This window comes from Gymnodraco acuticeps, unplaced genomic scaffold (genome assembly GCF_902827175.1).
Source record: "Gymnodraco acuticeps unplaced genomic scaffold, fGymAcu1.1, whole genome shotgun sequence".
NCBI lineage: Eukaryota > Metazoa > Chordata > Actinopteri > Perciformes > Bathydraconidae > Gymnodraco > Gymnodraco acuticeps.
The window spans coordinates 2,414,725-2,436,703 of record NW_022990270.1 but is presented as its reverse complement, the minus strand read 5'-3'; the positions used below and the strand labels follow the sequence as shown (position 1 = coordinate 2,436,703).

At 39.9% G+C, this 21,979-nt stretch overlaps 1 protein-coding gene across 1 annotated transcript in view; it reads left to right on the top strand.

The window, feature by feature from the left end:
* The first annotated feature begins 5,692 nt into the window (after positions 1-5,692).
* Positions 5,693-21,979, top strand: part of LOC117549144 (potassium/sodium hyperpolarization-activated cyclic nucleotide-gated channel 1-like) — a 78,213-nt gene continuing 61,926 nt past the window's right edge. The window contains 1 exon segment of the mRNA XM_034220777.1: positions 5,693-6,393. Coding sequence (XP_034076668.1) covers positions 5,693-6,393 — 701 coding nt within the window.

Below are 21,979 nucleotides of genomic sequence, written 5' to 3'. Positions count from 1 at the left end.
AGTGTATTAATAGGTGGTCACCACAGTAGCCTACTTTTACTCCACTACACGAATTGAATATTGAATACCTATAGTTACTTAGCATATTTGGATTAATGATGTGAAATATAATAAATAACCTACCTTTACCAGCTTTGATAACACTAATGTCATCAATATTTATAATCAAAACATATGATTTAAATGATTCTGCAATGGGCCAATCTGCATAATGAATACTTTACTTTAAGTATATATTGATGCTAATACTTTTGTGTTTTTCTTGAGTACAAGATCTGGGTACTTTTTCCACCGTCATGCTTGGATGTTCTTTCACCACCATAGTCATATAATATATATATATATAGTATATATATATATACATATGTTAGTAAGTAAGAAGTACTCAGATCCTCTCCTTGAGTAGAAGTACAAATACTATGATCTTAAAAATACTCCAGCTACAAGTAGAAAGTCCTGATTCAAAATTAAGTTAAAGTGCAAAATTACTAGATTACATTAAAATGACCTATTTTAGAATAATATAAATTAAATAAGTATTAACTGCTAAATGTACTTCAAGTATCAGAAGTGAAAGTACTTGTCATTTGTCAATGTGGGACACAATTATATAAAGTAAATAGCTGAGTGTTATACAAAATTTAGTGGAGTAATGAGTAACATTTTTGCCACTGAAATGTAGCAGAGTAAAAGTATAAAAGTAGCTTTAAATGAAATGAAGTACAAATATGTCAAAAAAGTACATAGGCCTATGCTATGCTTAGATCCACATGTATTGCTTTGTGACTCCAAAGTTGGCCAACGGGGAAAGTGTCCATGAAAACATATGATTACATATAAAAAAGAAGCACATAAAGATTTTATGTACAAACAAATCTTATTTGGGATTGATACTCTGTAGCTTTTCTACTTTTCCCGTAGACTTATATTTGTATTATGACCAAGGACTAAGTGAGTGGTACATTTGCTCTACTGTTCACAAGGTGACACGGTTTATAAAATTGCCTCACATCAGTTTTGTTGTCGAACATTGCTATATATATTCTTGTGTTTGTTATGTTCAAGCTATTTTTTGGCTTTCTCTGCTTTATTGGATAGTGATATCTTGGAGAGAGAAAAGGATGACAAGCAGCAAATGGCCCAGGCTGGACTGGACAAACAGCCTTGATACAATGGCAATATACGTAGAAGGTGAGATACGAGGATTCCTATCTGTCCTTATGATTCAGGTATATATATCCTACAATTCGTATTGTTGTAATTGGACTGATTCTATGTCAAAACATTCCGTAATGGTGTTGTTCCTGCTAATTAAAGAGCACCTTGTTATACTGTTTGATAAAGATTATTATTATATCGGCAATAAAGTTTCAGCAGTTTAAATCAGCTCAATTAGATGTCTACCTTGTCTGGCTCACAAATAGTTTGCTTGTAAACATCCAGGCTGATCCCCACTCTGTAATTTATTTTTCTTTCAATGTCCAGCTGCTAATATGACTAACAAGAGACTCAGCACAGGTAAAGGCCCTGACACACCAAGCAGTCACCAGAGGACTCGCCGACACCGACGTCGGCTGTTGCGTCTCGGTGTTCTCCTGCGTCTTGGCCATGTGTCGCACGGGAACACACCGCAAAGACTTCAGTGCGTGAGTGGCAAATAACTCTCCTTACCAGCAGGCGGCGGTAGTGTGTATTCGTCATTAAAAATAGGCAACAACCGGAAGACAGAAAAGAAGAACAGACTGCGTGATATAAACAACAACAGACTGCGTGATATAAACAACAACAAATAGCGTGTGCAAACTGCAGCCTGGTTATGATCCACTGCTGTCTGCCCGCCTTTGGTGCTCCACAACTACCCGAAGGAGCAAGTCTCCTGTACCGGGTGTACTGGGTTCGCAGAGAATCCCACTTCTTCTTCCTCAGCTCTTTCTCTGAAGCACACAAATAAACGATGTAAGCATTGGTGGCTAGTTAGCATGTCCAATTCATATCTATATGCAGTGCCAAACTGCACAGCTAGCAACAAGATAACAACAAAACACAAGGTTGAAATAACAAATTACATTTCACGTTAACGTCACTGTACGCTGGCAAACAATAAAAAGCCAACAATATCTGCTAAAGAGCTCAATTGATGAAAAAGATAATCTTACCCGAGAAACCAAGTTGCGTTTCAATCTCTCGCCAGAGTCCGGTTTTCACTACTCGGTTCGAGTACCTTTTCTCTGTGATGTCGTACAGAGCTGGCCTCTCCTGGATCAATGTGATGAGCAGGTCTACGTTTGCGTCATTCCAGATCGCCATGATGAGATGAAAATGAATATCAGTCTGTGTGTGCCTTCTTAAATCGTTTGTTTACGTCCCTCACTTCCGTTTCGCTTCTCATGCACTGATTCGCTAGCTGAACAGCCAATCAGAGTGATTGTTTGGTCCGACTGCCAGACCCGATGCATGGCCGATTCAACATGTTGAATCGGCCATGCATCGGGTCTGGCAGTCCAAATAAGGCGTGTCACGGTCGACGGTGCGGGACACACCAAATTGAGTTTGGGCAACAGGACACGCTTCGTCTCCCGACTTACGAAAACAGCCGAAATCGGCCTGGTGTGTCAGGGCCTTAAGGCGTGTCACGGTCGACGGTGCGGGACACAACCAAATTGAGTTTGGGCGACAGGACACGCTTCGTCTCCCGACTTACGAAAACAGCCGAAATCGGCCTGATGTGTCAGGGGCCTTAAGACATGGACAGAAGATGGTAAGAAAAGGGATGATGGCTCTCAAAGAATTTCAAAACAATCTGAGCAAAGTAAAGTTGTGATCACACATACTGGCCTTGATAATCCCTGATATTAAATATGATGATATGTTTCTTTTCAAAAGTGCTTTGTATAATACAGAAGTTGGGTATTTTAATTGTTTTAAGAATCTTATAGATAGTATGGCGTTAAAGGCCCTGTCACACTGTCCCGAAATTGACACCCGATGGACACACGATAAAGGAAATGTTCAAATTCGGCTGTGATCGTAGCAACATCGGGCCATTCGTGAGGGCATCTAAGCCATCGTATGACCGTCGGTGGAGTTTCTCAGGCTCCGGCAGCAACTTTGTGAGCGGCAACTTCGTAAGGCACTCGTGAGGGCATCTTGTCAAATCGTGTCATCTTCGTGTTATCATCGGTGCATTCACCCTCACTCTGATCGGGGCGAATGCCCGATGGCACCGATGATAACACGATGCCCTCACGATGGCCTTACGAAGGGCACAATTGACACACGAATTCAACACGAAAATGAACCTTCGCAAGGTCCTTCGGCTATTTTTTGGCATGCCAAAGATTTGCCACTGCTCACGAAGTTGCTGCCGGAGCCTGAGAAACTCCACCGGCGGTCAGACAAAGGCTTAAGATGCCCTCACGAATGGCCCGATGTTGCTACGATCACAGCCGAATTTGAACATTTCCTTTATCGTGTGTCCATCGGGTTGTTTTATTGCACAACAAAATCATGTAAATATATTATGTAAATAACCCAATTTGTGTTCTGTGAAACTAAAAAGGATATAATATATTATTTTGAAGGACAGTTGACAGGAAGTTGTTGTTGTTATGGAAACAACATTACGGAGAAAACTTAATATCTTCTACATATAACGACGGATAAAGTAAAGAACAAAGTCTGAAGATATCAGTACAGTATCATAGTACTGTAACATAATTGTTTTTGGTACTTTCATTGCAGTTGTACTTCTTAAATGTAATGTAAATGTTGCCTTCGTGTGTGGTTCGGGGCCATCATCGTGCGAAATTCACAATTCCATATTCGTGTGTCCATCGGGTGTCAATTTCGGGACAGTGTGACAGGGCCTTAATGAAACGTCATGTCCACCTTCCTTCTTGAACACATAACACATATTTTGAACATCCTTAGGATCCTCAGGTAAAGACAGATTCTCTCTGTCTGTACCTGTGTATTCTCATGTTCTGAATAACCCAGCTTCCCCCAAATTTCTTTTGGTGTCTATCTACGCTGGGATCCTGAGTCGTGGCTGAACCTGAGTGAGTCTTGATCTGAGTCCTGGAATTCGAGTCGTGGCTGAACCTGTCACTGTGGTCCTGTCTGACTCTCATACTTCTCTGATGGCTCCCACAGGATTGTTGACATCCTCATGGATTTGGTCTATGTTATAAATGTATTATCTCTTCGATTTACACACAGCATCTATTGCACGTCTGTCCGTCCTGGGAGAGGGATCCCTCCTCTTGCTCTCCCGGAGGTTTCTCCCATGTTCCCCTTTAAACTGTGGGGTTTTTCTCTGGAAGTTTTTCCTTGTACGATGTGAGGGTCTAAGGACAGAGGGTGTCGTATTGTGATATTCTGTGCAAACTGTGAAGTCCACTGAGACAAATGTAACATTTGTGATATTGGGCTATATAAATAAACATGAATTCATATACCTTTTATAATAATTGTATATATTATCATGTTTTACCAGAGACTCATCTTTCTAATTTAAATGTTGTGCTACAATATATGTAATTTTTTGCAAGGCAAATGATGGCCATTACAATTAATTTATGTTTATATTACACAATTGGGGTCAAATATGGCGTTATTTAAGTCGTACTTTCAGGGAAATCAAACAAACTAAATATTTGCAGGATTTATCATTGAATAGTTTTTGTGTTTGTTGAGAAGAACAATATTTAAAAATGTCTGAATATATTACTTTATATATTTTGTTGTTAAATGTTAAATAAATGTAAAAGATACTCAATGGGTTAATAAAATAACAGTTAAATGTATACATGTAGCTTTGATATACATTGCCATTTGAAAAGGGACTTGGCAGTTCTGTATGGGAGCCAGTCGATAAAACACCGTTTGCCAAATTGAGCCTATTCCAGCTCCAACTGTATTTGTGTGCGCAATTTACGCAGTGAATCAGACTGAAAATAGTGCTGGGAAAACGGGCTACTTCCAAGTGAAGTCCACAGCATGGCTGAACAATGGCTTTGCACTGCATACAGCCTTAACTTAAGAGAGCGTTTTAAAGAATGGGAAGAGCATTCCCCTTTAAACAAGGTGGGCTGAGCTTATTTGCAGTTCTCGCTCCTATGGCAACCCAATAGATCAGCATCATGAATATTCACAATTTGCCAAAAACGCACCATGACTATGGATCAGTGATGTCAGCGGTCCCTGGAATGCTCTACTGTATTTTGCATGATTGTGTCACGTTGTTTGATGTCAGCTGGAGAAAGACGTCTGGTGAAAAGAGCATCCTTCGTCGTGCATGACCTTTCCCTCGTCTCCATATCACCGTCCGTCTGCACGTCCCTCACATGTCACGCTAAGGTGACTTTCAAGCAGTTTTTTTCACTTTTGCGCACAATGTCGGAACGGCACAAAGATCGGGGACGCAGTGGCCAAGCGGACCGCCCAGGTTGTGCGTGAGGACATATGCAAACTGTCTGGTAGTCTTATTATGATAAAGTGTGTCCCTCATCTGTTTCAGTAGAGCCACGGCGGTCCATGTCATGTGTAGCAGGCTTTCAGGGATACAGATTAGCTCCAGACTGATCGCTCTCACAAACAGATAGGGAGCGCGGAGGCTGGTGGAAACAACCGTTACTATACAGCCTAACAACCTGGATTTATTTCATTTTCTCCACTTAGTCTCAATGTCATAATGGAAAGGCTGCACTCCTCCATGCGTAAAAGGCTCTATAGTTTGCCACAGCACATTGGACAAAAAGCATCTATAATGGGGGAAGGAGAAGACGCAGACAAGGACACCCGGAGGAAGAGTCTCAGGATGAAGCCTCTGCTGTCACCGTCGCCGACCTCTGGAGGAAGCTGCAAAGGCATCGGGGAGACCAAAAGTGGGGAGACTGTGATCATGGAGACGGACATAGGGAGACCGATGAAGACCAGCTCAAATGGAGATTGTCGGAGATTTCGAGGCAGCCTCTCTTCCATCACAAGTCGCCATGTGCACGACTCTGACTCGGCGGAGGAGAGGCGCCTCATCACCGAGGGGGATGTCACCCCGAGCGAGGAGAGCCCCCCCGGAGCCATCGGTGATGGGCCGCCGGATCAAGGCGCGCAAGGGGCCAGCGGTGGCGGCGGCGGTGGCGGTGGTGGTACGCAAAAAGATCCACCAGAACAGCAGTCAGGGTTTATAAAGTTGGATGGCATTGATCAAATTCTGCCGGACGACGAGAGATTATTTCAAGCAGGGTTCATGCACAGACAGTTAGGGGCAATGCTTCAACCAGGGGTCAACAAGTTCTCCCTGAGGATGTTTGGAAGTGAGAAGGCGGTGGAACGAGAACAAGAGCGGGTTAAATCCGCCGGATTTTGGATAATTCACCCATACAGTGATTTCAGGTAAAGCACATACACTCCCCAAACAACACAAGGTTTAAATTGAAGCATCACGTTAAAATCATTGTCTTTCCCACTCAAAGTATTTTTCTCACAGTGTATATCTTTTATAAAGGCAGAGCAGCCTATTCATTGTTTTATTCAGTTTCATGGCACTTTCATTACTTATTTACCCCATTTATTTTAAAAATAATTATGACATTTGACCAAAGCCATATTTATAATTCATTTGCTTTACTGCTATTTAAATATACTTACAATTTAATAAGGATATTCATAAGCAGTAAACAAATTACATTAGCTTCAGGATATGGTCCTATTATTCAGGAGGCCTGTATACAATGTGTTTTGTTAAAGAACAACACACAGAAAACACAACCTTTTCTTATTAGGCCAATTTACCTATCTGGGCAGATGCTATCCAAATGGATGCATAATTGAAGCCCGTTAGTGGTTTCTTATTTATTTGAGGAAGCTTGTGCACAGGAAACATTATTCATCATTGATTAGAGTTATCTAGGCCTCCACTTAACATTGTTTTCTCAGGCTTACATTGATTTTATTATTCTTCTTATGCATTGTATTATAATATATATCCGTTTAGCCTTAATTATGAGTAATTGTTAAAGTTTTGAGCAGTTTTGGAAAGAACAACACATTGTAAGTCTGCATTGTTGCCAACTGAAAGTCCACATGTCCTCTTTTGTTGGCATACAGATTCCTCTCTGTATGTGCCCTTGAGTTTGTTATTGGCCATATGCATTTGATTTATGGCCACATGCATGTCTCTTAACAGCGAAGCCCTTGTTTTGGCTTTAAAAATTATTACGATATGCTTTTAAACAATTGGTGAAATTCATTTTGTTTGATTAAAGTGTTCTCAGAAGATTAATTTCTAAGAAGTTCTAGTGAGCTGTTTGTGCACACCTTGCCAAACAGTAGCTTGAACTACAAAGTTTACATATACTATTACACAAGTGAGTATATAATCTTATTAGATGGGCTTCATATAATATGATTTGAATAAAAAGTGCTCACTCAATTTGCTTCCTTTAATCTATCGAATTAAATTAGGTTTGAAAAAATACATCTATTTTGTATTGTATAGGTAATGGAGCTTCTCTTTTGTTTTAATTGAACTAATTTGCTCTGGTTTAATAATTCAGGTGAAACACTTTCATTTCAAGCTGTGTCAGCCTTCGCATTTAGTTCATGCACCTCTCATATAAATCATGTTGAGACATCTGTGTTGCTGTAAAATGATATTGAGCAAGACTGTCACCGTTCCACTTACTGTACTGTATTTCTCCTTGTCTGTGACATTGAATGTTGTCTAGTCTGGTGTTTGATTGGCTAGGATGGCGTAATGGCATGTTATATAGAAACTAAATTTACACCACAGTGTGAATAACAAGATATCTGACTTTGAGAGAAATGTGAGTTTTGAGTGTGAGTTGCTTACACACTCGGCGTCAGAGAAAAAACCCAAGACTTCTAGAGTAAAAAAGAGACACATTTTTCTGCCAGTTCAGTAAAGAAAGACCTGCAGTGGCTAACATATCTTGATGTGTTATTAAGAATGTTATATTAATGGCTGATTCCTCCGTCAGATGTCATGATGTAGTTTTTCTTGTGCATTTGAGAAGAAAATGCTATTTTGGATCAAATGTAAGCCACCTTAGATCTTTGATTTAGATGGACCTCAGAATTTGACCCAGGTGGCCAACACTGTTGTTAAAGTGTTGCCAGTGGTGATTGTGATTTTGCATTTCGAAATCTAGTGTCTGCTTACGCCAAACCGTTAAACAAGGGGTTTCTTAAGCATACTGTTCTCTGGGAACTATTTACAGATTTACTATCACACTACACTGATTAAGACAGGTCATCATCAGGAAGTGAGACATGGATAAGACAGTTTGCCATTTGTGTTGTGCTCCTCCCAGCTGGTTGTGTTTCCACTGACCCCCTCTGCTCTCTTACTCACTGTGTTAAATGTCATGAGGAAGGGTGATTTGGGGCTTGGGGAGACTGTCCTGAAACTGAAAGGTCAGAGATTTGGCACCAGTCATCAGTTTTGAGCAAGATGCTGAAACAGAGGTGATATATACTAGTGAAATAGATGGACATGTGACTCTCTCTCTCTCTCTGTGAGAGTGTCCAAAATAAATAGATAAATGAAAATGCAATGAGACAGAAGTGCTCTAAAAAATGAGGTTAGCCACCCACTTGTTCGGGGTCTGAGGGTAGATACTATATCTTACCATAATTAAACATTGTGCTGGTCTGAGATCAGTTTGCGTGTTCTTCAATCACTCAGAGCTATGATTACATAATCACTCAACACTACAATTAAAACCACAGATGTGTCAATCAGCAGAGAAAAAGCTTTGTGCTTCGGCTAATTGTGTATGGAATGATGATTCTTTATCTGTGACTCACTTTGAATCACCAATGGATTAAAGGTTAATAAGTGAAGGAACATCAACCATTTCATCAGTATTGGTCTGCTTCAAATTATATTTGAAGCCCATTTACTCAGAAAAGAAGTACACCATGTCATTGAGTTAAGACGGCGTGTTGAGATGAGTTAGTGTTTTATTTTTAATGAACTCAGGAGAAACATGATAGTTGGATGCCTAATTCCGCCAATATCAGGATCAGAGACAGGACAAGATGGCTATAATTAAAGTACATGGAGATGAGGGGGACCTTTTAATGGGTCCGGAGAAGAGAAGGGTCTCTGTGACTAAAAGTTTTTTTTCCCATGTCTGCATCAAAGCCTGGCCCTATAATCTCAAATTAGAGTGTCACAAGGAATCACATAGTCATCACTGCATCCGAATTGAGCAAAATCTCCTCTTGTCAAGTGTTGTATAACGCTAAGAAGCAAGGGAGGAGCAATATCTTGCAAGGGAAAAAGATGGATTAAAAATGGCATCATAATCCAATCTACAGCCTCATTTCCAGATCCAAAACTGAACAGCCTTCTTCCACTCTGAACAAGCGACTCCCAGTGTGCAGATGTGGTCACCAGAGAGTGACATCCTCAACTGGAAAAAAAGAGACAAGTAGTCCAACAGAATCAATTATAAGAAGTATTTTAAATTAGAAAGATTGTGTAGCCCTTGAGCACATGCTGACCATAACATATCTATGGGGGTTTGAAAGGACTGTTACTGCCTCTCATCCTGCTCCTCTCTGGATGCTTCTTTTGTATATCTGCTTTGCTACCTACTTGTCACCGTCTTGAAAATGTGACTTTGTTGTTTGAATGCTGTGGTATCTTACTATGCGGAGACCTTTTGATGTTGCATGCTCTTGGTCGTAAATAGAGATTGAGATTAAAGTCATACAATGCTTATTGCCCCTTTTGAAGATAATAGAATATTCCAGTGCTTCATTGACAAAATGATACCTTTCTCACACAATGGGTCCTCTTTCTGTGCGTGATGAAAACCAGGTGATCATTTATTTTCCTAACTGTTTGCATAGGGCCCTTTTGAGTGGATTCTATCAATGCAGCAGCATTGTGCAGAGTTCTAGACAGATGATGCGGCGCAATATCACAACGCAGCCCTCTGCTCGTCAAGAGCCTTTTAATTATCTTGTGATTCAGAGCCCAGAGGACACATCTGTTTGAAGTCTTCCATATTTTCCTGGAGAGATGGAAAACAAGGTGTCGCACATGAGAACTTTTGCACTTATGGATCTAATAATCCCCCATCTTTCCCCTTTGGAACCACATTGTCAACACTATCAAAGAGAGGGGGGGGGGGTCAACTGTCCTGCAGTTTCTGTCAATCAGTTCAATCCCTTTGCAACCGTCGGGCGAATCCCTCCATCCCCTCTCCACTTTTTCAACAGACTTTTATTACTCCAGTTCTGTTTCCCAGAAGACACTTACCTAGACAGTGGCAAAAATAGATCCTCAGAAAAGACAAGTTACAACTTCAGTTATTTTTTGCAGACAATATACCAAAGAAAAGTAGAGCAGATGTAGTCACTGATGTGCACATTAAGGCTGTGATATCGTTAAAGGAAAGTACACTTTAGGCAAATTGATGACTACATGAATTTGTGCAATGTGTTTCTGAAAGTGTTTGGTGCCTATTGAAATCATTTACCAGTCTCTTACTTCCTTGCTACAGTTACTCATAGCCCTTTTAATGTCCTCCATTAGTGCAAATAGAAAAACTAAATATGACAGCTTCTCATAGTGTTGACACGTTTGCACGTATGTATGTCTCCAAAGACTTAAATGAAAAGCCCAGTGTACTTGAAAAGAACAACTAGAAGCCAATCTGGATATATATATATACTGCATACATTGTGCCATTGTATCCTTACTGCTTACTATTAAGCATTAGCAGCCATTACCATTTGTAGGCTTTGTGTTGAGTTTACAGTACTCTTACTGTACCAGAGTAAGGGCGTGTCTGGCTGTGTCTATTATGTTTGTAGCGTATTGGATCAGATTAAATAACAGCATTCTCTATTTCAGTCAGGATGATACGGTTGATTTGAGAGTATGTTTTCCTATTGATTTGTTTGGGTCTCGTGGGACCTCCAGGTTGCGTTCAGTGGATTTATTGAAAAATGAGATGGAGAAACATGCACGGCTACAATGAACGGTGATACCCGTTTTGCGGCGGTGAAAGAAGTAATGGTCTGGGTGAGAGTTGTACAAAGGTCAAGGTGAGGTTGTGGCGATGCAGCCAGCAGAGGAATGTAAAGCCTGGATATTTAGAGCCTTTCTAAACCGTTTTGACAGGCTTTCAGTGAAGATAGACCTCATGATGAAATTGCAAGATTAAAAACGTTTAACGTACGGAAGCATGAAGTGAGTTCAGACTGCCCTTATTGAGTATTGCTGTGTCTCAGTTTGGATACTGCCCTTAGTACACTGCATGTTCACTGTGAACACTTATGCATTGTTTGCATTTTGACTGTTTAAAACAACAAGTCCTCCAACTCATACGACCAAATGGGCCGATTGTTCAGGCCCTTATTACGACCAAATATGTCGTTTGTTCAAGCGCTTAATACGTCCTATAATTACGTTTGAAAGTGTTCGCCCTCTAGTGCTCCCGTTGAATGCAAACATTACAGATGGTCGTTTATTCACAAATAACCCTCTCTGTAAAATCCTAAATTGTAGGATAGTTTGGCCATTAAAACGCTTTATGATTAGATTTCTAGCGAGAAGTATATATTGTACTTTTAGAATCCACGTCCAGTCGATATGTAGGATCTATAGTTTGATAGATATTACGAAGATGATTTGAGGTATGCGGCAGCCTCCATGTAAAGTTACGGGTTGAAAACAGTATTTCCGGTCTCGACGTTTTCATAATAAAACCAATGATCAAATGATTTAACAGTGATATCTGCAGTACTCATCAACTAAAAAACATCAGTTTATCCTTGTTAATTATACGACATTTATTGGTTTAAATTGTGTACAATGCGTTTGTGTTTTTCCCATAGGTTTTTCTCTTTCGATTCTGAGAGACACCTTTCTTTTTTCAGAGGTTTTGATAGGCTAACACATCGATTGTTTTAGCCTCAATGCATGTCGGGATATGGTGTTTATGTGATATGAAATAGGAAAAACATTTTTTTTAAATAAAATAATACTTTATTCCGAGTGTTCTTGCTTTTCTCTTTGGAAGTCATCACATAACGGCATTGTAATACACGGTTCGGCTGCATTAAATATTACATATCTGCCGTAGATATTGATTTATAGAGCCCTGATCAGAAGACCTTTTGACAAACTGTAAGAAATGCCGCCAAAACTGAATACGTGACGTGGATCATAAATATATTAGCAATTAAACAACATCTTCCATTTCTTTTCACACAATACGTCTCCTTGCAGTATCAACACTAATTCGGCTGACTTTTATATTTCATCCAATTGGTAGATAGGCTATATTTACACCATAACGGTGCACAGCTGATAAAAAGGGATTTTTTTTGTAGTTTTTAAAGACATTATTTACTGAACTACCTTTCCAACTCCTCATGCAGTTGACTGTTACAGGTCTATACAGGTTCATGGTACAATGCATAAGCTTCAAATCGAGAAACTGAAACTGTATTTTCCTTTACCGTTCTGTTTTAATTTCACAATAAAGTTAATAGTCATATTATGTTTGATATTATTATGATTTTTAACTATTTATTCCCCCGTATAATTGTATGTTGTCTGTCCTATTGCCGTGTTTTTTAGTGTTATGTATTTGTTTGTATTTTTTGCACACCGGGACAGAGTTGCACTCTGAATCTCGTTATACTCTGTGTGTAATGACAATAAAAGGCTTTAACTTAACTTTAACTTTTATTAATTACACCACTGTTTTTTTAACCCGCACCGCCTAGTGGTTAAAGCACGTTATTGAATTTTGTTGTTGAATACGTTTTATTTGTTGAAAACATTTAAATATTAAGAGTAGCCTACATACAAAATTGGGGGAAAGTAGAAGGCATGATAGAAATATAGAATAGAAAATATTAAGAAGATACTGTAGTGATCTCTACAATAAAACAGTTTAGTGCAGGACGTCCAAATATATTAGCAGGAGGATGTGCAAAACAGACAAACTGATAAGGCTTTATTTAAACATTAAAGAACACTTTAAGTTAAGGTCTTCTTTTGAATAAGAAAAAAACGTTGGGGTTATCCACAGATAAATATGAAGTCTGACAAAGTACTTAACGTCCAATATTGCATAGTTTATTTTGGCACTTGACACCTTCCCTAAATTTGACTCAGGTGTAACTAAAGTCTGATTTAAGGGTTGTTTATATTTCACATCATTAATCAGAATCTGCAAAGTAACTAAAATACATGTAGTGCAGTAAAAATACCAGGTTAACCTCTGAATTGTAGTGGTGTAGAACAAAGTATGCTGCTGTAACAAAAACATTTCCCAACTTGGGATCAATAAAGTATATCTTATCTTATCTTAAGATGATCGATGGCTACTGCCATATTTGCAAAAGTTGCCTCTGAACCTTGACAAGTGCATGTTTCAGGCTTATCAAATAACAACAAGAGGGGTCACAGACATAAGACCAGCTGTTAAATAAAGCTCTTCTGACCTTAGGTGTCATGTGGGTATATTAATTCACCCATGTATTAATTATATGTTTTAAATTTGATAACACCACTGTGTTTCGTATCCCCTAAACCTCCAGGGTGTACACAGTTTAATACTGGCAACTTCTAATTGTGGGAAATACGAAAACGTGTTATAAAGAGACGTGCCATAGAACATGTTGCGAAACACACAGTAGCCAGCATGTGTAGTTCTGGGGGGGGGGGGGGGGGGGGGGGGGGGGGGGGGGGGGGGGCTGGACCCGTCCAATTCCAGTGTTGGATAGTCTGCCGTGGTTCCATTCCATTTCATAGAGCTGTTCGACGCTCAGCGTAGCCTTGTCGCACTGCTACTCCAACATCCAATCACAGGGCTTGATGACTAATCACAGGGTTTGTAAAGCAAGGCGGATGTTGTAGTCCCAAACGATAGCTGGGGATTCTAGTGTCTAAACTTAAAAGCATTGTACACAATTCAAACCAATCAATATTGTGTAATTAACAAGGGTAAACTGATGTTTTTTAGTGGATGAGTAATGCAGATATCACTGTGTAATCATTTGACAGTGAGGGGAATATATCCAGTTTTATTATGAAAACTTCGAGACCGGAAAAAATGTTTTCACCCACGCTAACTTTACATGGAAGCTGCATACACGTTATCCTGGCGAGACCTCAAATCATCTTCGTAATATCTATCAAACTATAGATCCTACACATCGACTGGACGTGGATTCTAAGAGTACAATATACACTTCTCGCCAGAAATCGAATCAAAAAGCATTTTAATGGCCAAACTATTCCACAATTTAGAATTTTCCAGAGAGGGTTATTTGTGAATAAACATCCCTCCGGAGCGTTTGCAATGAATGAGCCGGGAGCGTGTTGTTTCTTACACGACCACTAGAGCACCTCTAGTGGTCGTGTAAGAAACAACATACACTTTCAAACGTGTCTCTGGGTCGTAATAAGGGCATGAACAATCGGCCTATATGGTGGTTTTTTGTAGGAGGACAGGCTGATTCTGAAATTGTCTCTAATTGCACTTTGCTGACGATCGCCAATGTTTGTCAACTTTATAGCGCGATGTTTGCCAAAAAGATTCTAGCAACGTATTTGTGGTACGAAATTAATAGAGATGGCTCAATAAGCCTTATCATTATTAAGTCTAATGGCACGTTACATATATAGTGAAACAAATATATGCCGTTCGTTGAGTGCGAGAAATATCCCGCACTCAACTCTTTGATCATAATGAGTGCACCATCCCAGTTCTCAACATGTTGCCATGCTTTGCATCGGGACCCACTTATGCACTCAAAACAACAAGTACGTAAAGTACACCTTTTGAGACATAGCATTTGTTCTTATTATACCGCTAATATGCATGGGAAGCAGGAGAAAAAAAGCTTTTTGACACTACATAGGATGAATGACACTCTTTTCATTTCGGTCTGCATTAAATAACTCCTCCTTTAATTTAGTGAGGGTAAAACATGGGGATTACAGACGGTTTTGGCTGTGCCTGAAAGTGGGGTAATCAAAATAGGCCGCTGTGCTCACCATGAATATTAGGAGCTAAGAGATTATTACAGCACAATTTATTTAATGGAGGGAGCCGAGGGATGATGTGCGTGGCCGGTGGGTGGAAGGTGGCCTGTCGTAGTGGCAGAATGATTGAACGGTGCTGCGTGACCTCGCCAGGCACACTTGTGTGGGAGTGTGAAATCAGGACACGAGATAACAACTGTAAGAGAATGGCTTTTTTTTTTGCATGTCAGTGTTTTTCCCCCTTCCTGAAATGTCATATAATTCAGCTTTATGTATTAGGTAGAGGGCTGAGGTTAACCTTGGCAAAGTGACGGTAATCTCGAGGTGAGATTATATTGATTGATTGGACATCATATACATTTTGAAAATGGGAAAGCCTGCTGGAAGCATTTTCTGTTAAGTGCCGTCACCCTGCTGGCATGATGTATTTTAGTCACCTGACAAATGTAATGTCGCGTGTCCTTCCCGCACCACCATCCTCCGCACTGCAACATCAATTTATAATCTCTCCAGGTGGATACACAGCACTAGTCAGCCCAGAGTTTTTTTCCTCTTTTAACACATTTCAGGGTCCAATTTATATCTCTTGCCACTGGACAGATGTGATTGTTGTCCCAGTGACCAGAGATACACATGTCAGTTTCACTTATCTCAACACTTCAAGGTGTAGGATGAGCGAAGAAATGAATATATTTAAACAAATTATCACCATTAAGTAAAGTCAAGCCCTGTTTGTGACATTCAAATGACCTTTTTGTATTCTTGTTCATACATTAAGCTACTGGTAATGCTATTGCATTATTTAAGCAATGGAATAGAAAAGAGATATTGGTAAAAAAGCGCCAACTTTTTTTTCTCCATACAATGGACTGATACGTCCTTGTTGACTTCCTCTGTCTGTTTGGTTCATGCATGGGAGGAAACCGGTTACAGTTAGATGTGTGGGCATTGTGACACCTAATACACTTAATATATAAATAGTGCAAAAAGGCTTACGGCTAATTGTAACTCTGTAGAATTAAACACTGAAATTCCCTGTAATGCTTCTTGGCCTGTGGCACAGTGACAATTGCATTTCCATCCATATAGTAGCTGTGGTTATAAATCTAATTTTACATATTTAGTTTTAATTTAAATCTGACATTTGACAAGTAATCAGCGCTGGTCGAAAAGCAATCAACATCAACACAGATTATATAGGTGTAATCTACCAATGATACCCAAGAGGGCATTATTTACTCTGATTACGGGCATGATTCAGCCTTCTGCATCATAACCTCATTGAGACTAATTCATTTTAAAACTGATGTGTAATTACAAGTGTATTGATATTGCACAGAAAAAATAAAAACTTATAAGGAAGATATCATTTGGTTCACAGCCATCAAGAAAGTACAGCACATTGTATTTTATAGGAATTGTCCCCAAGTGAATAATTAAGATTGGCTTATTTGAATTTTAACAATGCAATGGGGGGCTCAAACACTCACAGTATAATAAATAGATAGATGATATATAGATAGACAGATTGATATATATATATATAGATAGACAGATGTACTGAATACACACTATACACGGTAAGAAAAGGAAGATTTCTCTATTATGTCAAACTACTAAAATCTAATATATGAAAGTCCATCCTTTTGTCCCACATGCAGGTTAAAATAAATTAAAGTATCAATTGAAAACTTCATTTTGAGCCTGATTTGTCCTTCAGATGACGAGAAGCGGTATGCTCAGAAGCTGCTTACTGTTTAATCCCCCCACCTCAAAAAATACGCTGCGTTTGTATGCATAGATTGTATAGTAGAGTAACCAAATGTAAACCTCCCTCGGGGTGACCTCTGCATGCACGCTGCAGCACCCGCCCGGTCGTTCCTCCTCACACAGTTTCTGCTATATCTAGTACATACAGGTTGACCTTTTCAGTCTGCCTGTGTCCCAGGTGCATTCCCACACCCCCTGTCTCTCTGAAATTGGATTGCTTTTTTTCCTATCAGCCTAGATAGGAAATGACCAAGATGTCAAAAGGCTGCTCCAGTGGGTGGACACAATGTGAGAAAAAACACATTAGAAATTACTTTACATTAAGATGTACTTACTATTACAAAATCAGTTTACACAGACACTTGTTATTAAATTCAGATTAGCAGAAAGTGTGAGAAACAATATTCCTTCTCAACAAAACTGTCAATAACACTTCATTCTTCTACATCTCCTATTATTATTCTATTGCTATTACCACTCTCTCCAATCATTCCTTACACAGCCTCTCCAGGTGTAAGAATGTATAGAAAGCGAAAGCACTTTTGAAACAGTGGGGTTTCCACTCAGAGAGGACCAGAGTCCAGTGCGCTGAATAAAGAACTCTGTGTGTGGCTGGCGTGATTCACAAGAAATACTTTCCTGGATCAATGTGTTTGGCCTGTCTCTGCCACATGCTGAGGGTCTAGATCAGTGGTTCCCAACCTTTTTCCCAAATGACTCCTATTGGAAGTTGCGCCCCCCCCCCCCACACACACACACACACACACACACACACACACACACACACACACACACACACACACACACACACACACACACACACACACACACACACACACACACACACACACACACACACACACACACACACACACACACACACAAGGGGGGGGGCGCAACAGTGGTTATTAAAGTTTAAAAGTCTCAAAAATGCAACAACTACTGTCACAAACTGGATGAATGTGAAGTATTTTGTTAAAGGAGGATGAAAGCGTAATTAAGGAGCACTATTGGAGTGACTTTGATGGTTATTGGACTCAGGATTAATTTATTTGGATTCCCGCTCTATGAAGAAATTAAAGGACCGCGCGGAAGTGGAAACAATTCAGAAAGGGAAACTGTTTAAAACACACGCTCAAAGTAAGCCGGATTTTGCCGATGTGTTTATGTGGATTCAAAAGTCGTAAATAATCTAAAAAATGGAGGAGACCGATCTGATCGGAGCAACTGTGACAAATAATCCAACTGAAACCGGCATGGACAATGACTATGTTTTAAAAATGCGCTTATCCAGACAAGCCCGGTTTGGACACTTTACGGGCAGAAGAAACATTTCTATTAAAGAAATAATTATACATTTCTGTCTTTTTATGCCTTTAGCTACTAACTTGAATTTGTATTCAAATTAATTAATCAATTATTTTTTATATTTGATTGTAATGTAGAGACAAGGCTTTTAGTGACAATCATGTATTGCGTTACAATTATATGTAAAAAAAAAAAAAAAGATTCTAAATGTGATATTTGGCCTCAAATCATCTGAGGCCTGGCGCCCCCCCAGGTTGGGAACCACTGGTCTAGAAGACTCAGACAAATGCCTGGAGTATGAGACATGCAGTAGTGAGAGACAGATTGTTCGGTCTTCTCTGCTAAAGCTTGGACTCCTGATTTATCTTCATCATCTCCATCGTCGATTGCATGTTCTCTTTTTCCCACACTAGTTGTGGTTGTACCAAGTTACTCAGTGTTTGATTGAATAGGGAATGCAGCCGCAAAGCTGTTGTGTATAAATCCAACCCTGACCCTGTTTATCATGTACAATCAAGAAATTATAGAGCTAACAAATACACATGATAAATCCTGCCCCGTTTGGTTTAACAGTCAGATAAGCCTCCGCGTTTGCTTACTCACGCAGACCAGCAAAAATCAGCTAAACTGCATCTCCTCTCCAATTTGATTTGATTTCATGCTCCGAGTGTCTTCTTAGTGAGGCTTTCCCATCAGCTTTTAAGCTGTATTTATGTTGGTCCTATTCACCTCTCATTTTTGTTTTAATATTGCTCTAAACAACAGTAAGGAAGGAATAATAATGACCACTGTTTCCAGAACTGACTTGGATCTCTCTACCCTGTCCTCTGTTGGTTGTCCCTGTCCTTTTGTCCATGTATTTCAGAGTCTAATTTTCTCACACTATTTCCACATTTTCTCTCCCCTTATTTTTTTTCTTCTTTGGTGACTCTTTTCTCCTTGTCACCTTTTGACCTCAGTTTGCCGTTTTGGAGATGGGTGGATAAGGCTTTCAATGTGGCTGCTCCATTTGCTGATTGCAGCAGCTGAAGTGGTGAAGATAATGGCACAGTACTAGTGCAGCTCAGAGCAAGGGCGGGAGGTGATGGTGTGCATTGTGACCAGCCCCTGGTATTATAGACATCACATTATCTTAGCTCTTCATCTATGTTAAGAGAAAGCCTGTTGCTCTCTCTCTTTCTGGCTCGTGCTAGTGGGGGGAAGGGGGGGTTTGTGTTCAGCCGAGAGGAACTGGCCGGTGTTTCCTCTGACACACTCTGTGGCTGACAGGGGACCCCTTTGACATGACCCTACGGACCTTGTGGGAGATAACACGGCATCATGATAAAACACTGATGCAATTAGTGGCAGAATGATAGTCCAGCAGATACTGGCACATAAGTTGGATAAGTGCATGCTGATGGAAGCGGCTGGAGAGCTTTGTGTCCTCCTCGTGTGATCTACATTAAGGCCCTGCTACTCACTGTCTCTCGCTGTATTCCCCACAGAGATCTTTTTTATTTTCTGACTGCAGACTACTACAGTTGTTGTTCCTCTGTGCAGATAGTGAACAGGTTGCATTCTGGAGAGGTGTGAGGGACTATGCAGGGCTGAAAGACAAGGATACTGGAAAACCACAAGGCGCCTCTTTTCATTAACATGTAAAATGTATTATCTCTTCGATTTACACACGGCATCTATTGCACGTCTGTCCGTCCTGGGAGAGGGATCCCTCCTCTGTTGCTCTCCCTGAGGTTTCTCCCATGTTCCCTTTAAACTGTGAGTTTTCTCTGGAAGTTTTTCCTTGTACGATGTGAGGGTCTAAGGACAGAGGGTGTCGTTTTTCTCATACTGATATTCTGAACAATCTGTGCTGTTGTATTTGCTGTAAAGTGTCTCTACTGTAGGCTATTTTTATTATATGTACAGCACTTTGGCTCGACCAAAAATCGTTATAAATGTGCTATATAAATAAAACTTGATTTGATTTGATTTGATGTATTTTTTTAATAACATTTTTTATATAGTTATTTTATTTTCACAGGGGAACAAAATCAAGGAGTATGATACCCTTCCCCCCCCCCACGTATCCCAAACACAGAACACATTCTCCACACATGCAATCAAATAATAATAATCATTTAATAATCATTTATAAATAAATAAATGACGTAAAAATAAATAATAAAAAAATAAGTCAAGATAAACATCTCTTTAACATTGCATTTAGCTGACGCTTTTATCCAAAGCGACTTACAATAAGTGCATTCGACCAGGAAGATACAAACTAGAAAAAATAAACAGAATCATATAAGTACATCAGGTTTCATAGAGCCAAAACATTTCAAGTGCTACTCCACTAGCTTTAGATAAGCCAGTCGTTTATTAGTATATAAGTGCTTTGTTAGTAATTCTATTGATCGAAGTGGAGTCGAAAGAGATGAGTTTTCAGTCTGCGCCGGAAGAAGCTTTCTGCTGTCCTGATGTCAATGGGGAACTCATTCCACAATTTTGGAGCCAGGATAGCAAACCCACGTGTTTTTGCTGATGGGAACTTGGGTCCCCCTCGCAGTGCGGGTGCAGCGAGCCGTTTGGCCGATGGGTGTATGGTTTAACCATGTCCTGGATGTAGGAAGGGCCAGATCCATTCGCAGCATGGTACGCTAGTAAAAAAACAAAAGTCCCACCTGTATGAAAAAGGGACAGACTTTACTTCAAAGTCTCAGTGGGCTTCCTGATTACATCATGGTCAGTTTGCAAAGTTTGGTGGTTTCATGATTTTAAATTACACGTCCAAGCTGTTCAAACATAAGAGCAGGTTTATGCTGACATAATTTAAATAGGTGGAAATTGGGCATTTCGTGGATTGTGTGGGACAGACACTGTGGCATTCGAGAGTTTTCTCAAGATGGTTAGCTTGTTCAAGACCTCTGAAAGACAAGCATTTCAGTGATGATGATACCACATAATGGTTTGAATTCCCTTCAAACTAATAATATCAATTCACCATTAAAGACATTTGCCGTATTTTTTTGCAAATAAACCCTGTGATCAAATTAGATGAAGGCAATAACAAGAACACCTGAAAGGCTTCTCAATTCTCTAATTTCCCCTCCTCGACTCCTATCCTCGTCACTTAGTCCCGCCCACAGGAGATGCGAGCGGAGGAGTCGAGGAGGGGAACCGAGGAGAGAGGGGAAGCAGCAGGCGGTTAGAGAAATGAGATGTCCTTCAACATGGCGTGCTGAAATCCATTTCCGGGTCACTACCGGAGGACCGAGGAGTCGAGGAGGGGAAATTAGAGAATTGAGAAGCCTTCCTGGTGTGGGAGACCCTGCGTCAGCAAACGCTCCAAAGCGTGTAGTCAGAAAATATGACCCTGAATACATTAAACTTGGATAAATAATCAAAGACAGTGAAGTGTGAGGGTAAGCAGGATATTTGTCTTGGTCATTACAGCTGACATCTTTACTGCCCAGTTTATTTTTATAATAGAAATAAAGGTAATGTTATATACCAAAGCCAACTGTACAGTGATCATACTGTAGCCTACACATTGTGGCATTAAATGATGAGCAATATCCAAACAATTATTGACCCACAGAGAGTGAGAACAGGAAGATTTATTTTTCTAAATGAAAGTATATATATTTTTTTTTCCAGATGACCACACATAACTAATGATCAATACATTCTGCTTTCCCTGCTGTGTTTCTATCTAATCTATAATTCGGTAGTTGTCAAGTGTTCATCTGTGAGTCAAAAGACCTGTCAATCAATTCCAGATTGATCCCAGGCTTGTGTGTTTGGGCGCCTTCTTCTGTGTCAGTGCTTACCTTTAAGGGGTCAGACCTCTATCTATTGGAAAATGTTCTACTG